The sequence below is a fragment of the Papio anubis genome, chromosome 1 (genome assembly GCF_008728515.1).
Source record: "Papio anubis isolate 15944 chromosome 1, Panubis1.0, whole genome shotgun sequence".
NCBI classification, from domain to species: Eukaryota; Metazoa; Chordata; class Mammalia; order Primates; family Cercopithecidae; genus Papio; species Papio anubis.
The window spans coordinates 123,891,759-123,917,990 of NC_044976.1; the positions used below are offsets into that span (position 1 = coordinate 123,891,759).

The following is a 26,232-nucleotide window of genomic DNA, read 5'->3' on the forward strand; positions in this document are numbered from 1 at the left end:
TACAATATGTGATTATATGAAATTACATGTAATATTATATATACTTATGAATTATATATAATATTTATCATGTGATTATATATCATCACAGCCAGTGACTCTGAGCAAAATTACAGGGCAAAGGTAAACAGATCCAGTGTTTATTCATTTGTTCCTCCACCCATTCATCCCTTTATTATTCAACATGTATTTATTCAGCATAAACTATGGGCCAGGCACTGCCCAGCACTGTGCTAAGCATTGAGGGTAGAACCACAAATAACAGCCTGGCCTCAAGGAGACTGTAATCTAGGGAAGACACAGAGACATGCAAAGTGGTAAAGCAGGGTGCTGGGCAGTCTGATTTAATAGAAGGACGTGCACAGTGTCAAGGTAACTCTGAGGGTCTTCCGTTGATAATGCAGGTTCAGGGTTCAGGCAGGTGAACAGGAGGCCATCAGAAGTGAAATCTTCTCAGAGAGGGAAAAATTTGAAATGGACTCCGGAAATTCAACCTTTTAATGAGCTACCTTGTGCCTGGTGCTTAGAATAAAGAGACAAACAAGACAAGGCCACCAACCTCAAGGAGCTCACTGCCAAAAAAAGGAAGCTAGCCCTGTACACTAACAGCCCTACAGAGCAAAGGTTACAACCCAACTGCTTGAAGATACATTTTATTGGGCCTGCATATTATTTTTAATTTTATGTTTCAATTAAATCAGTGTTCTTTTAAAATCTGGAGATTTAAAATTAAAAATTGAGATGTATTGATACCTTACTCAGTTTGGGTGCCTCAACAAAATATCATAGACTTGGTGACTTAAACAACATTTATTTCTGACAGTTCTGGAAACTGGAAGTCCAAGATCAGGGTGTCTGTATGGTCACGTTCTGGTGAAGGCCCTTTTCCTAGCTTGCAGTTGGCTGCCTTCTCACCACTTGTTCACACGGTCTTTACTTGGGGGAGGGTGTGTGTATTTGTGTGTGTATGTGTGTGTGTGTGTGTGTGTAGACCTCCTGGTGTCTCATGAAGGCACTGATCCCATCATGAAGGTCTTACCCTCATGACCTCATCTAATCCTAATTACCTCCCAAGGGCCCATCTCCAAGTGTCATCACTTTGGGAGTAAGAGCTTCAACATATGAACTGAGGGGGACAGAGTCAGTCTACAGCAACTGGAATATCAGGAGATCCGAAAACACAGCCCACAATCCAGAAATTAAGAACACTCATTCGTTGATTCATACAACAAATATTTATTGAGCTAACAGTATGCTTCAGTGGTCCTCCCATCATGTTAGGAATTGGGAATACAGTGGAGAGCAAAAGACAAGTCAGCCACCACCCAGCAGTGTTCTTTCCATATGCCCCCTCAAAACATAATGCTGAGGCAGACACACACGGTTCAATAACTGGCTGGTGTCTGACATTAATTGAAGGGCCTTACAGGTCATGAAATGCCAGAAACTTCACACTTGAAATGTGAACTAGTGCCCCATATATTTTTTTTACTCAAACAGATAAAGGAAAAATTAAGGACAGAGTTAAAGGAATCACTTACCTAAGTGAAAAAAGAAGGATTGAATAAACCATACGGGCTGACTGAAAATGTTGGACAATTGTGGCAATATGTATACACACACACACACAAATTTCAGCCATTATTTCCTCCCTCTATAGCATTATAAAACAAAATGGGCTACATGGTAGTACTTCTCATTTTGTCATTATGTTTGTGACTGATAAATGAAAGGAAAGGTGTGCGCTTCATGAAGTGGGTGGCCCTGGAGGAGGTCACTGGTGAAATCACACAAGCTATGATGAAATCACCAGAACCTATGATAAAGGAAAGCTGACAGTGAACCCAGAGTCAGGGGCCTGGTTCAAAGCCAGCTTGTACTCTGTCTGCCAGGTTAATTCTTGGGCACCTCTTGGTGCCTTCATCTGCAAACAGACATTATAGTATCTACTTTACGGGGGTTTTATGATGGTTAGGTGGGGCAATTATGCAGAAGTACCTGGCACACGGCATCTAACAAGTGTGGTCTGAATTCCCTACGGGAAGAATGTTGATGAAGGATACAATAAGGCAGAGAAGACATGCTGCTCGTATTTTCAGATGACCCAAAAGCGCTGAGTGCACAGTGAGCTCAAAGCAGATGACAAAATTGAGATTTTGAAATATTTAATGGCTGAAAAACTATGATGCCACTAAATCAGGACAAACTACACTCTTTTAAACACTGGGTATGATTAGGCACATTGGTTGAAATGTGGATTTATATAACTTCTTTATAGAAAACATGGTCGTTTTTCCCATCTGCCAAATCAAGGAAGGTGATCAGAAGAATATAGATATCAAAATAGATCATGCAGTCTTACGCCTTATAATTATTACAACTATCAATTGAGAACTATATCATTCACAAAGCATTTTCATATGTATCACCATATATAATTAGTGTAATAAGAGAAATAATGGCTCCACTCAGCTCCGCCTGAGTCTGGAAACCCTTGGAGTATTGTGTTCACTTCTGGTCACAGCATTTAAGAAGGAATTTGAAATCCAAAAAAGCTTGCCATGGTATAATTCCCAAAAGATATGAGGTCAGATATACCTAGATGCAAGCCCATCTTGGAACTGACACCCATAAGTTATATGACATTAGACAAACTTATTAACCTCTCTGAACCTGTTTCCTCAGCTATCAAGCAGAAATGACAATACCTAGTCCACAAAATTGTTATGAAGATTCATGAATCCCCATAGACTCTGTGCACACAGAAAAGACTCAGTAAAAATTGCCACCTCACATAGGCTACATGTTGACTCTGTGGGTCTGCTCTAATAGGGTTCAATCCTGGATATGTTTCCTTTTGACTCTTCCATCCTCTCACTCCCAACTCCCTACCCTGCAGCCAACACCAATTCCCATGATAAACATGTGGGATCTTAGGAGGGTCAGATCCCATCAAGCCTATACCACTCTGGATCAGCTATTAAAACAATGTCAGATATTAAGGACTATATTCCCTGGAGTCTTGGGATTCTACATTCATCCAACTTAGCTTATGTTTAGTTAGCAACTACTACATGCAGCAGCTAGATAAACGGTGGTGAAAAGACAAGCGTGTTTCCTAAGTCCACAGACCTTTCATCAGCTGGGAGCTGTGTGTGTGATGTTAACAGTCGTTAATGCCTAGGTTTTTTATTAGGGCTTGCAAGGTGATGATATTCCATTTCTACTATTACTTTTTCATTTATTTGTTAGAGTACATCTATTAGGAGAAGTTCTCTATTATTTGGTTATTCAACTGTATTCTTTGTATAGGAAAGGAAGAATAGGTACTTTTCTCTTTCCCTTTTTTTACAAGTTTTAAAGTAAAAAAGTAGATTCAGTGGATGTCCTAGAAGTGACAATTCGGGGGGTTTTTTTGTTATTATTATGAATGTGTTGATTTAAACTTAACAAGCTCAGACACATTGCAATTATTGTTGCTATTGATGCTCACATTGTCATTAGCCGTTAGACACTGGAATTTTCCCTTTAGACAGTAGAAATTTCCCAAGTCCTTTCGACCCAATATGAGAAATATTTAATAGCTTCATTGTTATCTGATATGATAAAATGTTTTAACTTATATGTTTCCCATCCCAGACCTGAAATCAGCCATTTCTCTAAGAACTGTTGATTTCTTTTACTGGGAAGTGGTATTTTAAGATCACAACTTGGGTGCTAGGGATACTTATTGCTACCATATTGATCAGGTTTCTGGGCCCTTTCAGTGAGCAAAGGTAAAGTTATTTAAGATGAAACACCTCATATGTTCATAAATGAGTTCACTCTGTTATTTTTTAATTCACATCCAGGGACACAGTGCATCACTTAACCTCTGCTGTATTCATCTGTATCTCCTTGTCCCACACTGAGAATCCTACTTCAAAAACACTGGGGATGATGGAATTAGTCACATAATTACTCATTTGTTTGATTCAACATCTCATACTAAACTTTCTTCTAATAACAATATTAATATTAGAACTACAATATGATTACTAAAATGGTTTTAAAAATTAACTTGCAGATGCTCTCCTTATTCTCTCCCCAGTTTTTTACAGTTCTACCTTATACTACACTGTCAGAGTTCATAACCATTACATGCAATACTATTTTTCTAATAACCTTCATTTGGTCTTAATTTTACAAGTAAATATATATTAAATGCTTACCACCAGTCATAATGCCAGTGTCTCTCCAGTTATTTTGGTCATTTTTAAAGACATTCTCTTGTAGGTTCTTACAAAGAGTCTCATGAGAATAATATTCACAGAATTCTTCCATGTTTATGAGAGTTTATTTGTGACCTTTATACATAAAAGTCATTTTAGTTGAACATAATCCTCGGATCACATTTTTTCTTATTTTTAAAACATTTTATTATATTTTCTCCTAGTCCAAAATGTTGTTGTCAATAAGTCTGATGATATTTTTCTCTCTTGTTAGTAATTTGTTTTTGTTTTTTTTCCTGAATGCCCAAAGGATATTTTCCACTAAAGAGACTAAGTTCTTAAAAATCCATTAGTTCAGCTAGACCTTATGTTTGCATCCATCATTTTGAGTGCATCTTTTCTGGTATGAAGTGTGCCCTTTAAAAACAAAATTTCAAAATTTTTTATTTCAGGAGGTGTTTCTAGCATAGTAGTTTTGAATATTTGTTCTGTTCCTTTACTTCAATTTTCTTCTTTAGGGACTCCAGTTACACGTGTCTTGTATCTTCTTTGCCTATGCTTTACATTTATCACTTTCTCTCTAATTCTTTTAATCTTACTTTTTAATTTATCTTTTATTTTAGAATTTTCCTTCCTTTTATCTTATTTTTCTTTAAAGGCATTATCCATTATGTGCATCCACTTTTAACATTTTTTAACTGGTTATTTCTGAAATGGATATTTCCTTTATTTCTTATTCTCTTCTAAGCCCCATTACCTTGTTTCTGAGTTTTTATAGTTTCCATTAATTGTTCTTTCATATCTTGTATTATTTTCCTAATTATTTTAGCTCAGTTTGAAATTGCAGTTTATAGTTTTCACCCATAAGCATGTCTTTATGTAATGCTTTTATTTTCTTGATTCTGCTCCTGATTCTATTTTTATCTTAAAATAACTTTATGTGGGTTTGAACCTCAAGTATTTTCTGTTGTTTATTGTCTGTATTAGCTTTCCTCAACTTTAAAGAAGATGTATGGTGTTGAAGAGCTTTTTTAATTCAATCACTCTGGAACACCTTCTTCTATTATTTTTTTCAAGTAAATGTTCAACATTATGATGGCTTATATTCAGAGAGCTTCTTGCTCCACTGCCTTTCCACACTTTCATGTGAGCTTCTTTTCTATTTTTATTTTTTTTATGTCTTATGCCTGGACTGAATTAGATTCTGTTTCCAGCAGTTCTCCCCTGTACTTTGTTCTAGAAGGGAATTTTATCTGGCTAGTTTTGAGAGGCAGAAGACCCAGACCGTTCCAGTTCCCGCAGATCTTACTGCAGAATCCTTTGTGTTTACACACCATTGGGGTGTGCAAAAAGGCCTCTTGATTTTAGATGCTAAGCTGTCAAAAATTTGGGGTAAAATTATCTTGGTTATTTTAGGTTCTTATGTCCACCAGACACTCTGTTGTTTCTCTTTGCTTCCTCTTACACAGATGCTGGTACCATATAGATCTTATGGCTCTTGGACTGGGAGGGAACAGAAATGCAGAAAATGCTGGTGGTATGGGGGCACTGTCCAGAAAGTTCTCCTCCAAATAGGGGATAATGTAGTGAATTGGCAAGGTGAACATGAATTTGGATCTCTTCATTCATTTATTCATCCACTTATCTAATAAATATCAGTAGAACATATTAAATTTCAGACACTGCTGAGAAACAGAGGACATATAGATGAATAAAACACAGTTCTTCTCCCAGAGAAACTCACAACCAAGTAGCAAGGATATAAATAATGACAGCCCTTAAATAAGGGCTGCATCCAAATATATACAAGTTTATGTGTAAGAAAGAAGAGTGGTCACACTGACCTGAGTTATGGGTGAGGGGTGATGGGTGGGAGGTGGCGGCTGCCAGGCAGACACCAGGGGAAGGCTCACCTGGCAGGGGGGCATAGAGAGAGAGAGAGAGAGAAGGGGAGAGAGAGAGAGAAAGAGAGAGAGAGAGAGAAACGAAACAAGAACTGGTTCATTGTCTCACCTGGCTGAGGAGTTGGGTTTCCAGGGGAGAGGAAGGTAAGGAGAGAAGAAGTCTGGACTCAGAGTCAGAGGACTGTGAATGTCCAGCTATGAGGTTTGTAGGCCCTTGGAGGATGTTGGCAGGAGAGGGCATGATCATCCCAACCTCAAAAAGGAAGCCCAGGATGGGCTGGCAGGGGAGGAGGACACAAGGTGTTGAGCCAAGGTGGATGGTGAGGACAAGAGATACCTGACAGGGGAGGGAGAGCAGTCTCAGAAGGACCTGGGGCTTCTCTCAGTGTTTGAAATGAGGCCAGGTGCTGATGATGTTGTACAAAGCCTGCCCAGGAGACAAGGTTTGGGCCACATCACTGTGGCCCACCAGCAGGTAGTTGGGAGTCAGGTACCCCTTGACCGTGGCACACTGGATCAGGTCTTGGGCTGCCTCTAGTGCTGCAGCATTGGGTGGTGTACCTGCAAAACACAGCAGCCCATTGTCCACAGGATTACAGGGCACCCTGCAAGATAGAACATATTCCCAGAACCCACCCTCATCACAAAGCTAATATATTCCACTGTCGACAGCCTCCCTAGAGACAGGCAAAAAACAAGGTCAAGATTTCTTAGTGCCAAAGTTTTCCTGAATCAAAAGAGCCAAGCCTGGGATAATATATTCTTCTGGGGATATACAAAGCTTTTATCCACTACAAAAGTTTAGCCTGGTAGTTCTTTATAAGGATGCAATTTAGCCCCCCAGAGGACATTTGGCAATGTCATGAGATATTTTTGGTTGTGAAAACTGGGATGCAGGGGAATGCTAGTTGGTAGAAGCCAAGGATACTGCTAAACATCCTAGGACAGGACAGCCCCCTACAACAATGAATTATCTGAGCCAAAATGTCACTTGTACTGAGGATGAGAAACTTGATTTAATCACACATGTGCTCCCTGTACCCTTTCATGTCTAACTCAATGCTCAGCCCAGTATCAAGTCACAGTCCTGATTCACCCCATCCCCTGACCCAATGCCCGTTTTAGTATGGGCCATGTCACTGAATCAGCTCCAGTGACATGGCCTCATCTTTTCAGAGGTTCAGTAAAAGATCTTTGAGTCTAAACAAACCGATTAAAAGCTTTGAGTTGTTCTCACTTTGGTAGGACATACATTAAAACTGAAATGATATAGAGAAGATTAGTGTGGCCCCTGAGGTAGGATGGCATGCAAATTCGTGAAGCATTCCATATTTTTAAGGATAAATAAAGTGTTTCCTAAACAAGAAAATGCTAAGGGAATTTGTCACCACTAGGCTGATCCTATAAGAAATGCTCAAAGAAGTTCTACACATGGAAACTAAAGGACAATACACACTATCATAAAAACATATGAAAGTATAAAACTCACAGGACTTATAAAGCAATTACTCAATCCAGACTGCAAAGCAACTGGATAGCCATTAACATTATGACAGGAATAAATCCTCACATATCAATATTAACCTTAAACATAAATGAACTAAATGCTTCACTTAAAAAATATAGGCTGACAGAATGAATAAAAACACAAAATCCAACCATATGCTGCTTACAAGAAACCCCCTAACTGGTAAAGACATTTACAGACTCAAAATCAAGGGTGGAGAAAGATATTCCATTTAAATGGAAACCAAAAAGGAACAGGAGTTGCTACACTATATCAAGTAAAACAGACTTTAAGTCAAAACAGTTAAAAAAAAAAAAAAAGATAAGGAAGTTCATTATGTAATGATACAAGGGTCAATTCAATAAGAAGATATAACAGTCCTAAATATATATGCACCCAACACAAGAGCACCCACATTCATAAAACAAATACTGCTAGACCTAAGAAAAGAGATAAATGGTGATATAATAGTAGTAGGGAACTTCAACACCCCCCCGACAGCACTAGACAGATCATCAAGGCAGAAAATCAACAAAGAAACTCTAGACTTAAATTGGACTCTATGCCAAACAGACCTAGCAGACATTTACAGAACTTTCTAGTCAACAATGGCAGAATATATATTCTTCTCTTCTGCACATGGAACATTCTCAAAAACAGACCATATACTAGGCCACAAAGCAAGCCTCAATAAATTTTTTAAAAATTAAAATCATATCAAGTATCTTGTTGGACTACAGTGGAAGAAAACTAGAAATCAATACCAATTAACTCTCAAAACTATACAAATACATGGAAATTAAACAACCTGCTCCTGAATGGTCATTGGGTAAATGATAAAATTAAGGCCAAAGTTAAAGATTTTTTTGAAATGAATGAAAATAGAGACACAACATACCAAAACCTCTGGGATACAACAAAAAACAGTGATAAGATGGAATGTTATAGCATCAAATGCCTCTGTCAGAAAGATAGAAAAGTCTCAAATTAACAACCTAATGTCACATCCCAAAAAACTAGAAAAGCAAGAACAAACAAAACCCAAAACTAGCAAAAGAAATAACAAAAAACAGCAGAACTAAATGGTATTGAGACCAAAAAAGAAATAGAAAGGATCAATGAAACAAAAAGTTGGTTATTTGAAAAGATAAACAGAACTCACAGACCACTAGCTAGATTAACCAAGAAAAAAAGAGATAAGATTAGAATACCCACAATCAGAAATGATAAAGGTCACATTACAGTTGATATCACAGAAATAACAAAAGATTGTCAGAGATTACTATGAGCATCTCCATGCACACAAACTAAAAAACCTAGAGGAAATGGATAAATTCCTGGAAGCATACAACATCTCAAGACTGAACCAGGAAGAAATAGAAATCATGAATAGACCAATAACAAATAATTCAATTAAATCAGTAATTTAAAAAAGAATCTCTCAACAACAAAAAGCCCAGGACCAGATGGATTCACAGCCGAATTCTACCAGATGTAAAAGGAAGAATACCAACCCTACAAAAACTGTTCCCAAAAACTGAGGAGGAGGGAATCCTCCCCAACTCATCTACAAAGCCACTCTGATACCAGCGCCAGGTAAGGACACAATAACAACCAAAACTACAGGCCAATATCCCTGATGGATATCGATGCAAAAGTTCACAACAAAAAATTAGCAAACTAAATCCAACAACACATCAAAAAGTTAATTCCCACAATCAAGTGGGCTTTATTCCTGGGAAGCAGAGATGGTTCAACATATGCAAATAAATAAATGTGATTCACCACATAAGCAGAATTAAAACAAAAATATATAATAGTTTTGATGCAGAAAAAGCATTCAATTAAATCCAACATTACTTCATGATAAAAACTCTCAACAAACTAGGCATCAAAAGAACATACCTCAGAATAATAAATCTATATATGACAAAATCACAATCAACATCATACTGAATGGTAAAAAGTTAAAAACATTCCCCCTAAGAACTGAAAAAAGACAAGGATGCCCGTTTTCACCACTCGTATTCAACATAGTATTGAATAAAACAATCACGCAAGAGAGAGAAATAAAAGGCACCCAAATTGGAAAAGAGGAAGTCAAAACATCTCAGTTCACTGATGATATAATCTTACACCTACAATACCCTCAAGGCTCCTCCGAAAGACTCCTATATTTAATAAATGGTTTCAGTAGTTTCAAGATACAAAATCAATGTACAAAAATCAGTAGCATTTCTATACACCAATAACAATCAAGCTAAGAACCAAATCAAGAACTCAATTCCATATACAATAGCTACATATAGACAGATATAGATAGATAGATACACCTATAGAGATACACACCTATATGTGTTATATATAGGTGTGTATATGTATGTATATATGTATATGTTTGTATGTATATATATGTATTCCTAGTGTATATATGTATTCCTAGTGTATGTATATATGTATATACACATACACATATGTATTCATATATGTATACACACACACACACACACACATATACTAGGAATGCATTTAACCAAGGAGGTGAAAGAGCTCTACAAGAAGAATTACAAAACACTGATGAAAAAAAATTGTAGGCTGGGTGCAGTGGCTCACGCCTGTAATCCCAGCACTTTGGGAGGCCAAGACGGGCGGATCACGAGGTCAGGAGATTAAGACCATCCTGGCTAACACAGTGAAACCCCGTCTCCACTAAAAAATACAAAAAAAATTAGCTGGGCGTGGTGGCGGGTGCCTGTAGTCCCAGCTACTCAGGAGGCTGAGGCGGGAGCATGGTGTAAACCTTGGAGACGGAGCTTGCAGTGAGCTGAGATTGTACCACTGCACTCCAGCCTGGGCAACAGAGTAAGAGTCCATCTCAAAAAGAAAAAATTGTAAATGGCACAAACAAATGAAAAGACATCCCATGCTCATGGATTTCAAGGATCAATGTCATTAAAATGACCATACTGCCCAAAGCAATCTACAGATTCAGCACAGTTCCTATCAAATTACAAACATCATTTTTCACAGAATTTAGAAAAACTATTCTATAATTCATATGGAACTAAGAAAGAACCCAAATAGCCAAAGCAATTCTAAGTAAAAAGAATAAAGCTGGAGGTATCATATTACCTGACTTCAAATTATACTACAAGACTATAGTAACCAATTAGCATGGTACTGGTATAAAAACAGATACATAGATCAAAGGAACAGAATAGAGAACCCAGAAATAAAGCCACATAGCTACTCAACTGATCTTTGACAAAGTTGACAAAAATATACACCAGGGAAAGGACACCCTATTGAATAAATGGTGCTGAGAAAACTGGATAGTCACATGCAGAAGAATGAAACTAGACCCACATATCTCACTGTATACAAACATTAACTCAAGATGGATTAAGGACTTAAATGTAAGATCCCAAACTATAAAAATCTTAGAAGAAAACCTAGGAAAAAACTCCTATGGAAATTGGCCTAGGCAACGCATTTATGACTAAGTCCTCAAAAGCAAATGCAACAAAAACAAAAAAAAAAGACAAACGGGACACAATTAAACTGAAACTTTTCTTCACAGCAAAAGAAATAATCAACAGAGTAAACAGACAACCTACAGAATGGAAGAAAATGTTGGCAACCTATCCATCTGACAAAGAGCTAATATCCGGAATCTACAAGGAACTCAAACAACTTAGGGGAAAAAATCCCTCATTAAAAAGTGAGCAAAGGACATGGACAGACATTTTTCAAAAGAAGACATGCTAGCAGCCAAAAACCATGAAAAAATACTCAACATTACTAATCATCAGAGAAATGCAAATTAAAATCACAATGAGAAACCATCTTACACCAGTCTGATTGACAGAGATTGAGACCATCCTGGCTAACACGGTGAAACCCCATCTCCACTAAAAAATACAAAAAAATTAGCTGGGCATGGTGGCGTGCACCTGTAGTCCTAGCTACTCGGGAGGCTGAAGCAGGACAATTGCTTGAACCCAGGAGGTGGAGGTTGCAGTGAGCTGCCGAAATCACGCCACTGCACTCCAGCCTGGCCACAGAGCAAGATTCTGTCTTGATAAATAAATAAATAAATCAGTCAAAAAATAACAGATGTTGCTAAGGATGCCGAGAAAAGGGAATGCTTACACACTACTGATGAGAATGTAAATTAGTACAACCTCTATGGAGATTTATCAAAGAGCTAAAAATAAAATAGCCATTTGATTCAGCAATCCAAATAGTGAGTATCACCCCAAAGAAAAAGAAATCATTATATCAAAAAGACATTTGCACTCATATGTTTATCTCAACACTATTCATAATAGCAAAGGCATTGAATCAACTTCAATGTCTGTCAATGGATGAATGAATAAAGAAAATGTGGGGTGTGTTTGTGTGTGTGTGTGCGCGTGTGTGTGTACACCGTGGAATACTATTCAGCCATTAAAAAATGAAATCATGGTGCGATGGCTCACTTTGGGAGGCCGAGATGGACAGATCACGAGGTCAGGAGTTCAAGACCAATCTGGCCAACATGATGAAAGCCTGTCTTTACTAAAAATACAAAAATTAGCCAGATGTGGTGGCATATGACTGTAGTCCTAGCTACTTGGGAGACTGAGGCTGAAGAATCGCTTGAACCCAAGAGGCAGAGGTTGCATTGAGCCAAAACTGCACATTGCATTCCAGCCTGGGCGACAGAGCAAGACTCCATCTCAAAAAAAAAAGAAAAATGAAATCATGTCTTTTACAGCAACATGAGCGGAAATAGAGGCCATATTCCTAAGTGAAATGACTCAAAAACAGAAAATGAAAAACTACATATTCTCACTTATAAGTGAAAGCTAAACAATGGGTACACATTGGCGCACAGAGTACAATAATAGACATCAGAGACTTCAAAAGGTGGGAAGATGAGAGCAGGATTAGGGACAAGATGTTATTTAATGGGTACCATGTACACTACTCAGGTGATGAGTACACTGAAAGCCCAGACTTCACCACTGTGTAATAGATCCATGTAGCACAATATATCCATGTAGCCCCTAAATCTATAAAAATGAAAAAGAAAAGTGAAATAGAGCTCTGAGCCATGACAATTCTCAGTGTGAACTCTCAGTGCAAAGACTGGGGCTTACTGTGGCTTTGGCATATAAGGCAAAGTGTCTCTACATTGTTGTCATGGTAACCAAGAGAGGCTGCATCTGCTGACCAAGATGAGCTAAAAATAAGCACAAAGATCTTTTCTCGTTGCTTTGCATGTTCCTTACATACTGGAAGAAAGAGACATTTGGCTGGGTGCAAAGGAGGGTAGATGTAGGGTAAGCATTATGTCTGGGGATCACCTCTGGTCACACTCAGCTGAGTCAAATGTTGGATTGGAAGCTGGGTCAATCAAGCATATGCAGACACTAAAATGATGCTTGAGACTGAGACTTTGTCTTCCATGTCAGATGCTCTCTTTCAAATACTATGCAATGACCCTACTGCCCAAAGCATCCACTTACCTGTGAAGGTACCCATGAAGGTAATGCCCAGGGCAATGTCTTCGTAGCCAGGAGTGGAGGAGCCTTGGACATTCCAGCCCACGCCTTCATAAATGGCGCCATCCTGGCCCACCAGGAAGCTAGAGGACCACAAGGGGAGATGGAGACCAGCATGAAACTCTGGAATTGCTTCTCTCTTTCATGTATTAATGTATTCATGCCTTAACTGCTTCAGACTTTGATTATCTATTGGATTCTAAGCACTGGGTTACAGAAACAAGACAGAGTCCTTGCCAGTGGAGTGCTGGTAAACTAGCCCAGGGGGAAGGAGGGAGGCAGAGTAAGGAGAGGGAATCCCAGTTTACAGCATATACTGATTTCTGTGGTGTAAACCTCTCACTATAGCAGATTTCAGGTGATCAACAATTTAACAACAACCAGCTCTCAAAATTCCAGAATCTCTAACAATCAGCTCTCATGAGCTGGCATGAGTCCCCTCGACTCCAGCACACCACTGCAGTCCCCAAGTAGCTCACAGTCAATAAAGAAAAAAGAGAATGACAGCTTTCAATCCCTACGCCTTTTCTCCTTTGACCAAGAAAACAGTTTCCCCCAAGGTGACCCAGGATCTCCTTACCATTAAGTACAACTTAACTTCCCCAATCCTTCCTGACTTGATCTCTCTGTAAGTTTGACTCTGCCACCCCTCTTGACTTCTCCAAACATTCTCTTCCCTTAGCTTCCATCACACCACATTCTCTTGGCTTTCTTCTCCAGTTGCTCTCCCTCAACACCTCATCTTCCTGCACCCTTTCCTTAAATGTGGGGTTCCTCAGGATGCTATCCTAAGCCCTCTTCTCCCCTTACTCGACACAGGACTAACCCATCCACTTCCTTGGCTTCAGTTGCCATCCATGAAAGTCCACATGTTCACAACTGGACCCATCTTCTTCCTCACCTGTTCCCCTTTCTGGGATCCCCATCTTGGTGAAAAGCATGGTCACACACCCACTGGCCCCAGCCAGGAATACAGGCATCAGCCCACCCACTTCATCCACTCATTAACTCAGGCTTGACAATGATGTCTCCCAACTACACTCCCTGATCTGCCCTGCGCCCTGGTCACTAACCATTAACCTCCACTGACCTCTGAAATTCCTCCACTTCTCTCTGTGACCTCTGCTACCATCACAGGGATGTCACCACTTAGTCCTGCCTGGATTGCTGCACAGTCCTCAGATCTCACTGCCTCCAGTTCCACCCTTTCCCATCCAATCTATTCCTAAAGGGTAGCCAGACTAGTCTTTCTAAAATACAAATCTTACTGTGTCAAAACCCTGTTTTCAGTCCCTCAGCACTGAGTGCACACACCCCAACTTAATTTACAAGAGCCTTCTGACATGGGCCCTGTCTGCCTCCCCAGCATCAGCTCTCCCACACCCCTCTTTGACATCTGTATTTATCCTGATGAACTTCTCTCAGCTGCCTAAAGGCACCTTTCTCAGGCTGGAATTCAGTCCTTTCCACGGAGCCCTTTCCCTCTTCCTGAATCACTCTTCCTGCTTCCTCCTCCCACTCACCTGTGAGGCCCCAGCTAATCTGATGCTCCCACAGAGATTGCTTCCTTCACTCCGATTTTCCTGGCATCCTAAGCCTCCCATCTACCCTTCATGTGTCCCCTATCATAATGTTAAACCTACCCTACTAGAACTTATTTGTTTGAATTATTTTTTTTCCTCACTAAAGCATTGGCTCCATTCAGGCAAGAACCATATCTGTGAGGCACATCCAATGGCACCCCCAGAGGACAGCCTTGTGCCACGCCGAGTACACATTCAATTACATGTTCTGTGAATTGTAATCTATGAGGCAGGGAGTGTGTCATCCCGACCACAGAGCACCTCAAGGAAAGAAAATGACACTGTCATAATGCTATAATAGAAGAGGATACAATACAAGGTCCAAGTCAAGGGACAGGCAACTACCCTCTGAGACCTGAATGGAAAAAGGGAAAGGACCTCCCCTCAGCCTCCATCACTTTCCAGTTTAGGCTTTCCAAATTTACAGTCAATTTTCAACTATCCACTCTCATTAAAGACAGCTACGCTGCAAGTAATCCTGTACGGCGGGACCTAGCAAAGCACTTGGTAGTTTCTGATACGTCATAGATGTTAGAGGGAAAGTTTTCTCCTGTCTTGAAAAGGGTGTTACTAAAATGGGGACAGAGAACAGGGAGGCCAGAGAGGGGAAAGACAGTCAGCCCAGAATCATGTACCAAGCGATGGTAAATTCATCACTAAGCCATAAATGGCCCTAGAGTTAAGGGCTCCTTCTATGAGTGTGCATGAATATGTCAAATGGGCTAGCAGTAGCCTTTCCTGAGATTTAAAATTCAGTGTGATTGTTCCTGATGGGATATTACATGGGGTCTAACCCCGGATGTCTTATCTGCAAGCTCTGAAAGCATCCTTCAAGAAATTTCTGCTTGTTTTGTGGATTATTTGTTTTGTGGACTATTTGTTTTGTGTGTTTGTGTGGCAGTTTTTAAAATCAGTACTTTTTAATGGAAACATCTTGATCAGAAATGTATCACAGGATTTTGAGACCCTTTAAGATAATGTTTAATGGGGAAAAAAAAGAAATGTTTACTCTTGCACTTAGGTTGGTGTGTTCCTTATTAAAGAATCACAGACTTTAGCACTACAGAAATCAGAAGATAGTATCTGGTCTCTCCCCTGCCTTCAGACAGGAAGGATATTCTTCCCAAGGAGGTTGGTGGTTTCTAGAAACAGAGAAGTAGCACGAGTCTACCCTGAGGAGGAACCGCTTCAGGCTGTGGCAAAGTGAGCAGCAGAGCCCCAGCCTCTGAGTAGCAGGCGGTGGTTACACAAACAAAGCACAATCTTTCAATTATCTTTTCTACAAGTACCACAGTCTTGCATGCGTACTGCTTCCTCCCGTGACTTTTTGGCAGAGTTTTAGCATCCATCATGCCAGTTTACTACCTTTAGTAGGTACACATCTTGAGAACATGTTTGGGTAAATGACTACCCCCTTGGCTATCTCCTAAGTAAGACCCACGCAGGGCCGTGTGATGAATCCATTTGGTTATCCATACAGTGCCTCTCCTATGGTGACTACCCAGTAAATAAATATTAGTTCCCTTTCCTCTTCCTTTCAAAGGTTCAGTTTCTGCCCCCAAGGGAAGAGAAACCCACAGTACCCAGACCCACTTACTTATATCCAATGTCGCACGACTTGAGCCTGTCTATGTAGAAAGACTGGATGTCCCGGACCAGCAAGCGGCACTCATCGGAAATGTTGCAGGTCCTCCCGGCAGTGTGGATAATGATGCCATACTTCGCTGGGAGGGTCATCCTGGGACAGTGGGTCTCCCTGGCCCCCCACGCAGACCGTGGGACAATGCTGGGGCAAGCTGAGGTAGGGCGAGAAACCACAGATGGTTCATCTTCCCCATCCATGCCAGCCACTTCTCCACTGTAGGCTGACATAATGCTCAGGACCCTCAACTTCTCAAACCCTTCTGGGTCTCCCACCCTGACCCAAACAGTGGGACTTGAGAGCAGAGAGTGTCCCACAGTGGGACATGGACATTTTATTCTAAGAATATGTCTTTGAGTCATTTGTAATCCATGAAACTCTCTGTCAGTGTAAGCGATCATTTATATTGACAGATGGCACCAAAGATCAAATTTACTCAAGGCTTTAACATAATAGAGATGAATCTTCTTTCAATCTTGATTAAGCTCAAGAAAAGGCTGAAAGTGCTTATTAAATTTACTGGTTTTGATGTTGCTGCTTGTCAAACCCAAAATAGTATCCAGCTTTTATTATCTGAATTATGTTAAGCTCTTTCTTTAAAGTCTGTGTAAGCGGTGGTCTAAGTTTTCTGCAGCACTTCAGTCTATTAGTGTTGTTTTAGTTTTGTATTCAGAAATGTGTGTCAGTGTGTGTGTGTTCATGTGTAAACATATCAATGTATAAATATGTGTATAAATACATCCAGTCCCTTTCCATTGTTTCCTCCCTTGCACTTTTCTCCATATAACATACCAAATATGTCACTTATTTATTTGCTTTTTGTCTTTCTCTGCCCTCTAGACTGAAACTTCACGAGGCCAGGGACTTTTGCTTTTCATTCTTTCATATGTTTTCAGAGTCTAGAAGCTGTTCAGTAAATGCTTGTTGAGTGACGGAAGAAAGGAGTATGCATATATGACACCAGGGATAATGCTATGGCTCTTTCATATGAGGAATCTGGGGGATAAAGAGATGGCCTGGAGGTTTCTTCTCAAGATTTGCCAGCCCCAAGAGTTCAAAGAGTTGGGTGGCCTGTTGCCTACCAGAAGGAATCTAATGAGCCCTACTGAAAAGGTCACTCCCAATGGTGTTTGCAAGTTAGTTGGGGTGAACCCAGCGGCAGGCCCAGTAGGGTTGAAGGTCTTACCTTTCTTCAGGCTCGCCTTCTGTCGAGGGGCCAGGCAGTTCTCACCTTTCACAAGAAGTGGCTGAACATAGTTGGATGACAGGTGGCCCTTCTGGACAGCATAGGAGATTAGGTTTTCCATGGCTGACAGGGCAGCAGGGCTGGGACTGTGGCCTGGAAGAGAGAAATCTGTGGGAAACCTCCGCCCAGCCTGAGTATTATCAGGGGATCTCTTCAGGGAGGAGGAGATGTTCTGCCAGCCCCTGCACAGCTGATGGAGAGGAAGAAAAGGGAACAGGTTATGCTCCCAGTTGGAGAGGCTAAGAATTAAGGATATGCCTGGAAAGATCTCTCAGAGATTCAAAATGAAGTCATTTTCCATCCCAAATACCTGCCAAACTTCACCCCCTCTCTCCATGAAAGAGCTCAGAAGCAGCACCAAGCTCAGCAGCACCCGCCAGGCCAGGCCAGGTTTCTCATCAGAAGGGGACCCCTCCAGGTATGTGCCAGACTCTTTGCCTACAATAACTCATTTAATCCTCAGCACAAACCTCTGAAAGATGCTGTTATTAACTGCATGATTTGTGAAGAGGAACTTGAGGCTCCAAGAAGTAACATGCTCAAGATCCCAAGTTAGCAACAAATGGAAATGAGTAGTCATGAAAACAAAAGCAAAAACAAGATAAACACAGAGTCCTCTGGAAGGCTGGGGAAACCACCCAGGAGCTGGAGATAAGAGATACGGACCATGTTCTGATTCCTCTCCTTCTAGCTGTGCCACTTGGAGTCATCGATCTCTCTGAATCCCAGGCTGCACCTCTGCACAACAGAGGTTATTAAATCTACCTGGACTATCTCAAAGGGTACTGGGAGAGGAAAATGAGAAACTAGGTATGCAAGATCTCTGTTAACAGCAAAGGGTGCACAAATTCAAAGGAATGGTCCTGGAGTACATATGTTAGGATGCATGTGGCAAGGGGCCTTGGAGCAATAGCCCAGAAAGAAGTGAAAGAGAGTCAGAGATTAGGGGACTCAGAGTTGGGTTTTTTTAGAAATATATAGAAAATCTAGTAGTGAAAGATGAAAGGAAGAGGTGCCTGGCAGGAACTTGGAAAGCATGGCCCACAGTCACAGAATGGTCAGAGCTCAAGAGGAAGATGTGATAGTCATTGACGTAGAGGAGAGAGCTGAAGCCCAGATAAGCTTGCAGAGAGACGACTGGTTAGCCATCGAGATGGCTAGAGGAAGAGGAGCCTGTTTACAGGGGTTGAGAAGGACGCCAGGCTAGTAGGAAGAGACCCTTCACAACATCATTTCCTGGAAATCGAGGAAGAAGAGAATTCCAAGAGAGAGTGGGTCTTCAGAGAAGTATGAGAAGGATAAGAAGACAGCAGAGTAGCAGACAGCTACTTCCCATGAAGTGGCTCCTGAGAAAAAGGATTAGAGAGTTCTTTGGAGAAGGTCAGCTGTGATAACTGTTACCTTTCTGAGTGCCGAAGAAGGCAAAGCCCAGGGAGATGTTATTGTAGCCTTGGGTGTGCACTCCTTGGATGTTCCAGCCAACACCTTCATAGACCCTGCCATCATCCCCAACCAGGAAGCTATGGAGCAAGATAATACTGTTTTCATGGCTGGCACTGTAGGACATTCCTCAGAGGGGAAACCACTTACCCAGGCTCAAAATGGAGAAGGGCTGAAGTCATGTTCACTAAAAGGAATTTGCACAAACTCTTCCCAGACACTGGAAAGAACAAGTCATTTATACTAGTCCTCAGAATTCAGAAGGAACCACTCTCACACTCCCTGCCTCCTTCCCTTTTCAGAGACTGCAGTTTTATCATTCTACATGCTCAGAAGAAGAGGTCCTAGAGGTTCCACATTAACTAACACTGACCTGACCACACAATGGAAGGGTCTTCTGTCTTCCACACTTCCTTAAACGTGGCTCTCCTACCTCCTCCAAAGTGTGTGCTGTCTGTGTGATCCATGCAGAGCTGTTCATTCGATTTCTCCCTGTCAAGTAACTGTCCTACATAGACTTCCCAAGAAGTAGCTCCTGAGACAAGGACAAGGATGCAGCCACTTTATTTGCAAAGGGACCTGACAGAGCAGGAGCACCATCATCTCGGACAAACACCACCACTTTAAGTTCCAGCTCCCTTTCTAGCCTCATGTATTTCAAGGAAATCACTTCTCTTCTAACAACAAGCAGCCAGAAAGAGCAGACAGTAAAACACAGATAAGACAGCTCAGGCACAGAGGGAGGTGGGGGAAAGTCTCTTGGGTAACTGCCAAACTTCACCCTCATACAACTGGCCCCAATAAAACAGTGGGCCTTAATAAGCACGTTCCTTTCCCTTCAGATGCACTAAGATATGGAAGCTAAAAGCAGACTGGGGGGCAGTGGGAGTATGCCTGCAGCTGAAGAAGGATGTATGGGAACAGACACACAACTCTCCCTCCCAGATAAGCACAACAAAGACACAGAAGCAGTCCAAGCCTCTGATAAACTCTCCCACCCTGAATCCTTAAAAACTCTTAGTCTGTAAGAGAGTGGGCTCTGACCTAACTTGGCCAGAAGCCTCTCTCAGTTTCGTTTGCTCTGAAATAAACCTGCCCTTGACTGTCAAGCCACCTTTCATGTTTCTTTCATCTGTCTTCAATTCTTGCAGGATCCCAGAAGCCAGGGTGAGGAGAGTGAGACAGAAGGAAGAAAGCCAGCAAAGTGTGTGAAATTGGGCTGACTCACAAGGGCCACCCGCAGCTCCACCCCACCCTTTGGCCTTCCCAGGAGCTGTGTACATGTGCTTTAGAACTGCCTCTCAGAAGTGCTAGGGTTGAGGAAGCTACACACCAATCACTGTCCCCCACGAAGGCATTTACTCCCTTTTGTCGTCAGGGGCTGGGGGAAGGTCTGAAGCAGGAAAGCAGAGAGATGTGTTGGACACTTGAGGCAGGAAGCCATCACCACACTCAGGAACTGTCCACAGCTAGTCAAAGTCAGAGGTGAGCCAGAAGCATGTGGTATGGACACCAGTAGGAACTACTAGAGAGATCATTACAGCAACTGATGGACAGTTGCCTCACTGAGACCGGAGCCCTTGCGTGTGGTGTGGAGGAACACACCAGGGATGAAGAGAGCCAGTTTAGGCTCCATGAGTCCACAGATGTGTGACCTCAAATTAATCAGCCTCCCTCCCTTGGGCCCCTCTCCCAGGGCAAAGAGATGGTGACACCTGCCTACCAGTCGGGGGAGCTAAAGCCCTCATGTATGTAATCTGTGGTGTGCTGTGTAAGCCAGGGTTGGGGGAGGGTAGAGAATACAGTTATTACTTAACCTTCCTTGCTTCCTTCTGGGAGCTCTCAGAGACAGGCACCTCACAGAAAAATCCAAAGGATTGGGAGTTTCCTGAGGGTTTTAAATATTTTATTCATTATAAAACATATAGGACCACAACCCAGAAAATGAGGAAAAGGGATGAGAAGGGACAGGAGAAGCATCCCAGGGAAGCAACACTGACCATTTGCCTTGGGACCCAGACCCAGCCTCTTACTTGTAGGCCACGTCACACCCGCTGTTGTTGTGGACATGATGGGCCTGCAGTTCCCGCAGTCTCTGGCTGCAGACTCTCTGGTCGTGACACTCCAGTCCAGGGACATGGTGTATAACAAGGACATTCACTGGCGTGGTCAACTGAATACTGCAGCCAACAGCTTCTGCCCCCCATGCCTTGCGAGAGACCGGGGTGGAGACATCTGTGGGGAGGCCTTGGGGACGTCACTCAGCGCACCTGCCCCATCACTACCACATTAGCGGGCCAAGCTGAACATGCAGGCATGGGCTGTGTTGGCCCCATGGTAGTGGAAGAGCCTGAGAAGGAAGCCTTCAACAGGCAGGTACACCTGCCCTGCTCACCTCTGCAACCCCATCTCTCCAACACTCACCCCCAACACAGACTCTGCACCCAGCCAGGGAGCCTAGTGCTTTGCTTCCCCATCCCAGAATGTCCCCTACTCAGCTCCTGCCCTGCTGTGTTCCAGGCCCTGCACTTCAGGAAGCATCACTTGCTTATCCCTGGGGAAAGCCCTGAACAGCCTGGCTTAGTGTCACCTCAGCATTCATTGTGTGCTCTCTGATCATTTCGTCTGTTCCCTGAGGAGACTGCATCTTCTCCCCTCAGCAGGGGCTGTGTCTCCCCATCAGTCTGAGGACTCCCTGAGAGCAAGATTTGAGTCTCCCTCCACAGGGGGTCCCTGTCTGAAGAGGCTGTTTCCCCCCTTCCTGGTTTTCTAGCCCTCCAGCACCAGCCTTCCATTCCACAGACCTAGGGCAATTAATGCAGGTGGTTTACTGGTACTGCTCTCTGCACCTCAACCCCATTTGCCGCCTCCCCAGTCGCATGTGGCTCTGCAGACCTCAGAAACATTTCCGATCACATGAAAAACCCCAGCTGGTCCCCAAACCCCCTTACTATCCAGATCCAGTTTACCTTTTTCAGTGAACTGGGAGATGTTCTCAAATGGGTCCTGAAGCCCCTCTGATACCTGTTTAGCTTGTGTTTTGTTCCAGGAGGAATCACCTGCAAAGGAATATCCCATTTTGCATCAGAGAGCACCAATACCAGCCATGGTGGTGGCACCAGCTCTGAACAGAAACAGCCATCCCCTCTCCACTGCCCCTCTGCCTCCTCAAATCCCAGAGCCCCCTCTAAGAAATCCCTCTGGGCTGACCAGAGGGCCACCTCTAATAGAGCAAGTGGCATAGTTTCTTCCCACGCCAACTCTGGGCAATCCCGTGGGATAGGCAGGGAGTTGGAAATGTTATCGTTTTCTCATGAGCTGTATCTACACACACAATTGGCAAAAAAAAAAAAAAATGTATTCAGACACTTCAAAACCACAAAGTCCTCTCCTGTGTGCGTTATTTTACCGAAGCAATGGGGAAGCGTGTGTGGAGAACGGGTTAGAATTACCTGCATGGGTCAGACCAGTTTCCCCAGGATTGATTTTAGGGACATGTGCTGTGCCCATTCTCCTGTCTGAAGGCCCATGGGGGATGGGCAGGGTGTGTTGATTGAGACCCTTACCGGCAAGGAGCTTTCTCTTATTGACAAGCACAAACCCAAGCCATGGGTTGAACTCTGATTAACGTCATAATAATACAAATGCAATCCTTGCTCCTGCTTATCTTCTTTTACTGCCCACGTATTGCCATATCTTCAGGTGCATTATCTCATTTAATCCTCACAGTGAGTTTAGGAAGTCATAACTTTCTCAATTTTCAGGTGGGAAAATAAAGCATTATAGAGCTGAATCGCTCGTTTAAAGTCATTCCTAGAGGCAGAGCAAGGACTTGAATCCAGGTCTATAGGCTCCAAGTTCTGTGCTCTACCTACGATCTATTCTTTTGCCTTAAGAGACAGTAGGTTTTTATTTTGGTGGGGAGGTTGTTTTGTTTTGTTTTTTGTTTGTTTGTTTGAGACCGAGTCTCACTCTGTCACCAGACTGGAGTGCAGTGGCGCAACCTTGGCTCACTAAAACCTCTGCCTCCTAGGTTCAAGCGATTCTCTCATGCCTCCCTCCTGAGTAGCTGGGACTACAGGTGTGCACCACCATGCCCAGCTAATTTTTGTATTTGTAGTAGAGATGGGGTTTCACCATGTTGGCCAGGATGGTTTCGATCTCTTGACCTCATTATCCATCCACCTCGGCCTCCCAAAGTGCAGGGATTACAGGCATGAGCCACCATGCCTAGCCAAGAGAGAATAGGTTTGTTTTGTTGTTATTGTTGTTGTTGTTTGTTTGTTTGCTTTTGTTTTTGAGACAAGTTCTCGCTCTGTCACCCAGGCTGGAGTGCAGTGGCACAATCTCTGCTCACTACAACCTCCACCTCCCGGCTTCAAGCAATTCTCCCACCTCAGTCTCCCCACCGAATAGCTGGGACTAGAGGCACATGCCACCACACCCAGCTAATTTTTGTATTTTTAGTAGAGACGAGGTTTCACCATGTTGGCTAGGATGGTCTCAATCTCTTGACCTCGTGATCCACCCGCCTCGGCCTCCCAAAGTGCTGGGATTACAAGCGTGAGCCACCACCCCTGGCCAAGAGAGAGTAGGTGTTTGTTTGTTTGTTTGTTTGTTTGTTTGTTTTTGAGACAAGTTCTTGCTCTGCCACCCAGGCTGGAGTGCAGTGGCGGGATCTCGGCTCAATGCAGCCTTGAACTCCTCAGGCTCAGATGGAGAGTAGGTATTTTTTAAATTCCTACTACGAGACTTTAGGATCACCCTTCTTGGTTGCTCTTTGGCCCAGGGAAAGAAAACTTACCCCAGGCCTGGAGACCCAGAGCAGAGAAGACAAGAAGCCACGGCAGCATCCCCACGTGGTCCCAGGACACCAACCCGGAGAGTGTGGATGGCAGCCTGAGACAGATGTTGACAGTTGTTAACAAGACCATGCTCAATCTGCAGAGTGTCCCCCACTCTGACTGCAGGGGGTGCCGTCCGCCTCCTCTACCATCCTGTGGCCTCCTGAGGGCCAGCACCTGGCTCAGGCTTCTCAGGGCCCCCAGCACATAGCAGGTGCTCAGCATCCCTGTCCTATTATTACCCCAGCAACTGAATTTCATCACGTGCCCACTGTGTGCAAGGCCTGTGTACACACTTGCACATGCAGTCTTATTTAATTAGTCCTCACCCTAATCCTGTCATGTAAGACTGTTAACCCCCATTTTTATAGACAAAGGAAGTAAGATCCAAGAATGGTACAACCGAGAAATCCAGACTCATGGATGGGTCTGATGCAGAGAATCCCTTCCCCGCTGGGAATATGTCGGGTGAGGGAGATATAGGAGTAGCAGGGGTTCCTAGTTCTAGGGCAGAGGAAATCCAACCCTTAACACCCTTTCTGGTGGATTCCAGTCCCTTTGCTGGAAGAGGGCTTCTAAAGAAGAAACACACACTCAACTCACAGATACCTGTGGGTCCTGTGCTGTTCCAGCCCAGTAGGTCAGGGTGCAGTCGGTTAGCCCCTCACTGTCCAGCAGCTCCTTCCCTTCCAGACTTGGCCTCCAGGCCCTGCCCTCCTTCACCAGCTGGTGCCTTCTCCTCCAGCCTTAACTCTCTCTGGCCCTAGAGGGCACTCCCTCCCTGGGAATGGAGCAATCGGGCTCCAGCTTCCCAGAGAGAAGAAGAGAGCCCAGGATCCCTAACTAAAGATGGAAGAGAAGGGGAAGACAGAGGGCCAAGGCTCTGAGCCAGCTCCTTTCACAGCACCTGGAGAAATGCAAGTGGGACCAGACTCAGGCTGAGAGCACCTGGGGACCCGCCCTGTGAATAAGCTCAGGTAGCTCCTCCCTGGGAAAGGGCAAGATTGCCCAACACTCCGGAGAGCTCTTGCTCAGCCCCAGCCTGGGAAAACGTGCAGGGCCTGATGGCTGTGTCTGCAATACCTAGAAACTTCCTGCCTGTGAAGATCTGCTCCGGGAGTCTGAAGACTGTGGATTGCCAGGGTCATGAGTAGGGTCAGGATGGACAGAGAGAAACTGGGAGGTACAATCTCAGGAAACAGCTCATGATGCCTAATTCCACCCCAATAGCCTACATGTCTGCCCATCATCCTCCCACCTGCCACTCCCCACCGTCGGCATCAAGCTGCCACCCACCACAGAAAGCCTCCCACAAACCAAGAATCTCCAGCTCCTCGCCATGTTCCAGTTGTCACCTAATCTCATTCCGCATTCTGCAACCTGAACTTCCAGGCCTTGAATATTCACAGAGGAAACTCTGCATGACACTTTCCAAGAACACAGTAGGGTTCAGTCTTCACGGGGACCTGCAGAGCCTCTCATGGGGCAGCCTCCCTAGACACTGAGGAAGTGCCCTGAATCCAGAACAGTTGCTCTCAGTGAGCTGCAGTCTCACTCTCAGCCCCAGCTCCCCAGGAGCGCTCTCTGGATGGGGCCCCTTGCATGCACCAGGTCTACCTGGCATTCACCCCAGTCATGCACCCAGACCCAGGCTGGAGCTGTGTGATGAGCAGGGGCTGCTAAGCTCTGTCCTGGGGCAAGGATTAATGTGAGGCAGAGCCAGAGACAGAGATGAAGGAGACCAAGAACTGGAGCCTGGCACCAGCACTGTAGGGACCCTGGCGATTTCCCCAGCCTGGCAGCATGCTGTTTCTCCATGCCTTTAGCTGGCTGCCCATCCTAACCAAGTAGAACAACTCTCAAAATGAGAAGGTTTCTGGGCTTGCATCCAGGGCACCAAGGACTTGAGGAGACTCGGTTCCCCTTTTTGGAGGGGTTTGGGGAGGGGAAGCCCAAGGAGAGGTTGGGTGGTGGCTGCCTAAGGGGACCACCAGATTCTCTGCCCCATCCAGAGACCAAGAGATTCTTGAGGACTAACAGACTGAAGGCTGTCCGGGACGAGGGCATCACGAGGGAGGAAGAGAGCAGTGTGGGTCATCCCTCTCTGATTCCGTGAACTCAGAATCCCAAGAGGACCTCCTAAGTCCTGAATTATCCGGCCCCCAGCCCCATCTCACTCCACACTGCCAGAGCAGGCTCCCAGTGCTCTCTGCCCTACCTACCACCATCTCAGGACCCTTCCCAAGTGCCCAGCCTCACTCCCCACCTGCGGCCAGAGGCTCCACTTCATCCTGGCATCTTTGGAA

The 26,232-nt window shown here is 43.6% G+C and overlaps 1 protein-coding gene and 1 non-coding gene across 2 annotated transcripts; one reads left to right on the forward strand and one right to left on the reverse strand.

Annotated features, from left to right (window-relative positions):
- Positions 1-26,232, reverse strand: PGLYRP4 (peptidoglycan recognition protein 4). The gene is made up of 8 exons (XM_021923888.2): positions 23,887-26,232; positions 22,052-22,141; positions 21,116-21,329; positions 19,044-19,162; positions 17,583-17,735; positions 16,352-16,550; positions 13,136-13,254; positions 1-6,676 (listed from the first exon to the last, which is right to left on the reverse strand). Exons 1-8 carry the CDS (start codon positions 24,185-24,187, stop codon positions 6,498-6,500), a joined length of 1,374 nt encoding a protein of 457 aa, XP_021779580.2. The 5' UTR covers positions 24,188-26,232; the 3' UTR covers positions 1-6,497.
- LOC116271992 lies at positions 7,345-7,451 on the forward strand. The gene has a single exon (XR_004180728.1). It is a non-coding gene; the product is annotated as a U6 spliceosomal RNA (small nuclear RNA).